This window comes from Haliotis rufescens, unplaced genomic scaffold (genome assembly GCF_023055435.1).
Source record: "Haliotis rufescens isolate VD_foot unplaced genomic scaffold, xgHalRufe1.0.p SCAF_18, whole genome shotgun sequence".
In the NCBI taxonomy this organism is placed as follows: Eukaryota; Metazoa; Mollusca; class Gastropoda; order Lepetellida; family Haliotidae; genus Haliotis; species Haliotis rufescens.
Window position 1 is genome coordinate 26687661 of NW_025963868.1, and position 4334 is coordinate 26691994.

The 4334-nt window shown below is 41.0% G+C and overlaps 1 protein-coding gene across 1 annotated transcript in view; it reads right to left on the reverse strand.

The window, feature by feature from the left end:
* LOC124120357 overlaps positions 1–4011 on the reverse strand; it is a 31234-nt gene extending 27223 nt beyond the window's left edge. Inside the window, exons 1-5 of the mRNA XM_048398513.1 lie at positions 3706–4011; positions 2147–2461; positions 1506–1838; positions 818–1147; positions 1–214 (exon numbers count right to left, since the gene is read on the reverse strand). The exon at positions 1–214 is cut by the window's left edge and continues 110 nt beyond it. Of these exons, the coding sequence (XP_048254470.1) occupies positions 1–214; positions 818–1147; positions 1506–1838; positions 2147–2461; positions 3706–3781 (1268 nt within the window). The 5' untranslated portion in view covers positions 3782–4011. The remainder of the gene's footprint in view (positions 215–817; positions 1148–1505; positions 1839–2146; positions 2462–3705) is intronic.
* Between the last annotated feature and the right edge of the window lie 323 nt (positions 4012–4334).

Consider the following 4334-nt stretch of genomic DNA (forward strand, 5'->3'; position numbering starts at 1 on the left):
ACAGCGACTTCATCCGATGATGTGATGACTTTCACGATCTTGATCCTGGTCCAGTAGGTTTCCCATATGTAGACTTCGGCAGAGTCCATTTCTAACACATTTCTATCATTAGTGTCTCTAAGGTATATTCTTGACTGATGTTGGGGTGTCCTCATGGAAAGCAACACTGTTTCTCCCTCGTGCACTTCCGTGTTCTGAGGAGACTCAGGCACATCTACAACATAGTCAGTTTTCTACTAATGACAATATCGACAGTTGCAATGACATGAGTAGGTGAGGTGTATTTTTACACCGTATTTCTGTAATACTGTATTTCTAAACAGTCACAGTTATTGTGGGTCTGTTTTAATTTGAGGGTGAGAATTTATATACACTGAACAGCCAAAGAACTTCTATCCACTTTCTCAAAATCAATGGAAAAATAGCATAATCTAATAAAACGAAAACAGAACATTTATCGGTACAAAAGCTCCAATAGATTGTGTAGCTACTCTCACACACATGAGTCCCAAAGAGGAAAGGGTCAACCGAAATTGCTACGGCAGAAGGCGACTTCTTAAACACTTAAAGTGCCAACAATATCGATGTTATCGACATGGCTTGCTTATGCAAAGTAGAATATACTATGTCGCAGAGAGGAGCAGACTAGTATGGTGCTATGTTATTCTCTAACTGGGATGTTCCATTACCTATCTGAGGTAACAGTTGGCTTCTTAGTTGTGAATCCATTTTGAAATTTAAGTTTTTAAGCTGTGTAACAACAACTGGCTGTCTAACAAATGGGAGGTTACCCGTGGCACTTGTAATGAATACATACATTCTACGCTAAGGACATAGTCCACACTCTGGTCTGTGAGTAGATTGTCCCCGACCACTGTCTGACAAGAGTATCTGGCTGCTCTGTCCTTCCTTGTCACGCCACCGATAGTCAGAGTGCTGTTCATGTATCGCCCGCCTCTCCATCTCCTGCTACCAGACGCCAACTGATGCCTTCCTCCATTCTCTACACTCGTTCCGTTCCTCCTCCAGACAAAGTTCATGGACAGGTTCCAACTGGGGTAACTTTTCAGAAAGGAGTTGCATGTCAGATTAACAGAACCGTCAAAGGAAGCCTTTTCCGGGCCCTCGATAAAAGGTTCTTGAACTCCTGTTGACAAAAATAACCATATATGCAAATGGAGTGGCTTATATATTTGTAAGTGTTGTTAATGCTGTCGTAATAGGGTTCAATACCGACATCGGTATGATGATATCACCAACGTAAATATACATTGTCAATGCAAAGGAAACATCAGTCTAGATTATCCGCGAAACCATTGGCGAAAAGGACGAAATATCTGTGAAATTTATATGAATGGACATACTTTTTTTCTGGAAACATGAACATTATCCCTCTTCAAAATACCCTGTTACAGCTGCCCTGGTTTGTGACATATTGATACATTGTGTAGACTTAGGTACCATACTCAAATTCCGGATAGTGTTTCTGTAAATGAACTACTTACGTATCACTACTAGCTGTTGCCCACAGTTGGGAATCTTTGTTCCTGGACGTTGTGGTGAACCAAGGTAGCAGTTGTACTGACCAAAGTCATGGTCGTCAGCGCTACTCAGCACGAAGCTAAACAGACCAGTTCCTGAGGATGTTATATTTCCCGTGAATTCCAGTCTTGATTTTAGTTTCTCATTTGCAATGTTGAATTCGTTATAGTTCGTTATGTGAAACACTGTTTCCTTCCAAAAATCGTTTCTGATAAAAAAGTCTTTGTTTCCAGATCCATGCAAATTCCAAGCCAGAGTTGCTGTTTCTCCAAAACGAATATAAACATTTGATGCAGCTGAAAGATAAATGCGTCAAATAAAAACATTTACAATTCAATTGCTTTTCCAAACTACTACACATTTACTGAAACACCAATTTAATTACTTGTAAATTAGTTACAGAACACCCGCAATTGGAAGATTATATGTTTTAATACCTACCGGCCATGACAAATTATATAGCTATATAACTATAGCCATATGAAAAAACGGGTGTTCTTCAACCTATTTTGCGTGGTATATTTATGTATTTACATCTCATAAAGTAGCAAAGTCACATGTACATGTAGTAAGGGAGTATCCATACTATTTGCCTAATACATACCCATCACGATAAGTGTCTGTCCACAATTAGCAATTGTGAATCCTCTGCTACCCGGGGACCGCGAATAACACTCATACCAGCCTTCGTCATGAAACTTGACATCTCTGATGATAAATCTGAACAATCCTGTTCCAGAAGATGATATGTTCCCTGTAAATGTGATCCTAGATTCTGAGTTCACGTCAGTGACATTATTGTAGTTGGTTATATGGAATATGGCTTTCCCTGCGCGTGTGTTCCAAACGGTGTACTCGCTGGTTGTAGGTCTGGGTAGTGACCATGACAGTATAGCATTTCCTTCAACGGTAACGTTTGCTGAAAGGCAACAAGAATAGTTTTAGCTATAGAATGCTATTGTAAATGGAAGTGTAAAGATACAATCACGCGTGTACGTTCCTGCAGATTGTTTCTAACAAGCATATCCACAACGTGTATTATGTACTTGACATTTTGACTATGACAATGCTTGGGTTCCAATGAGTGAATGAGAGGTGTCCCGTGTCATTGATCGTGGCGTATTGTTTATTTCTGTTTAGTGCTTGATGTTATAACTTGTCACATATTTACTGAGTTTTTGTATGAACATTTATCAGTTGAGTTTTTATTTTGGACACCCGTCTACATATAAGTCTAAGATTAAATTTTCCATTTTCTTCGTGAGTGAGTGAGTTGGGTTTTATGCCGCTTTTAACATTATTCCATTTATATCACAGTGTGTCAGCTTAATGTGGGAGGAAAGCCCGAAAGTCTTGCGGGTCTCATGCGTTTTACACTTAAACCATCCACGAGCACCGGTATGGTGCGGACAAACCTAGAAACATAATCGAGGCGAACCGGGATTCGAACCCACAATCCTAGGTTTGCCTCATGGACGCAACAATCGCTCGCGGCGCCTTAGACGACTGGGCCACCCGTGCACCTTGAATGAATGAATGACTCCCCTCCCCCATTCATCACTTGTATAACGCAAACAGAGTGAATAATTGTACACCATTTACTGGAAAAAAACGTACTGTTCCACCATTTCGTGCTTCACCTTGAAACGGGGCCACACGTTGCCCAATCTTCTAAGGCGCCGCGATTGGCTATGCAGAGTTGCGTCCCTTGGACACGCCAGAAACCTATGATTGTGGGTTCGAATCCCCCAATTATGTTTCTAGGTTTGTCAGCACAATACCCGTGCTCGTGGGTTTCACCGAAGTGGTAAACGTCACTTCGGGCTTTCCTCCCACATTAAGCTGACATGCCGCGATATAACTGGAATACTGTTAAAAGCGGCGTTAAACCCAACCTAATCACTCACTCACTCAACTTGAAACTGCTGTACCAACTGTTACAGCTATCAATTCAGTCACAAGTCTGGATATATATACATTCTATCAAACTCGTGCCAAGTTTTGACTTTAATATAGAATTTTGTGTAAATTGCTCAGATGACAGCCTCAAGTACTAATACACACAGACGCGCTTTCACTCAATAATCTTGAGCATGACGTTAAACTACATTTCACATCACCTCATCCCTTGAGTTATGTATGTTTTTATTGTATCAGTCTTACCTGTCGGCGCCCCTCCTATACAACGATGGGAAAACAACAAAACACAAATGACAGTAGTCCAACTCCAACTGCACATCCTCCCGCTGTGGTTTCTGACTGATTATATAAGTAACTAACTCGTCAGTGTACCACGCTCGCTACAAATACTTCCTGTGTACTCTACCCTTCAGGCATAACACAGGCCGTGGTTAAATAATCAAAACAAGTCCGCCATATCAACCCAACCCAAAGTATCATCTGAATGATTTGAGTCAAATTTTCCTTGGCCTTTCAATTTACTAAAGCCATGTCCCTTTAAGTCTCAAATAAATCATTGTTTTTCTTCAGAAACGTATTCATACAACATAGCTCGGAGCCCACCTCAACAGGAAACAGATTTTCTATAAACGATTCGTTTCATGTTTGAAGGTTATGTTGTATAACACGGCTGTTCAGCCCTGCACACTTCTGTGCGAATTAACTACAGTGCTCGACTGGTGTAGGTAAAATAGCTGATATACTGACTCAGCACTCCGCGCATGCGCAGATGGCTATTTCTGAGGAGTGAAATGTTTATAAAATGGCGACTACCTTGGCAACAGTAGCTACCAGCTTTAAACGCTTCTCTATGTTCTGAAACTGGGCACGGG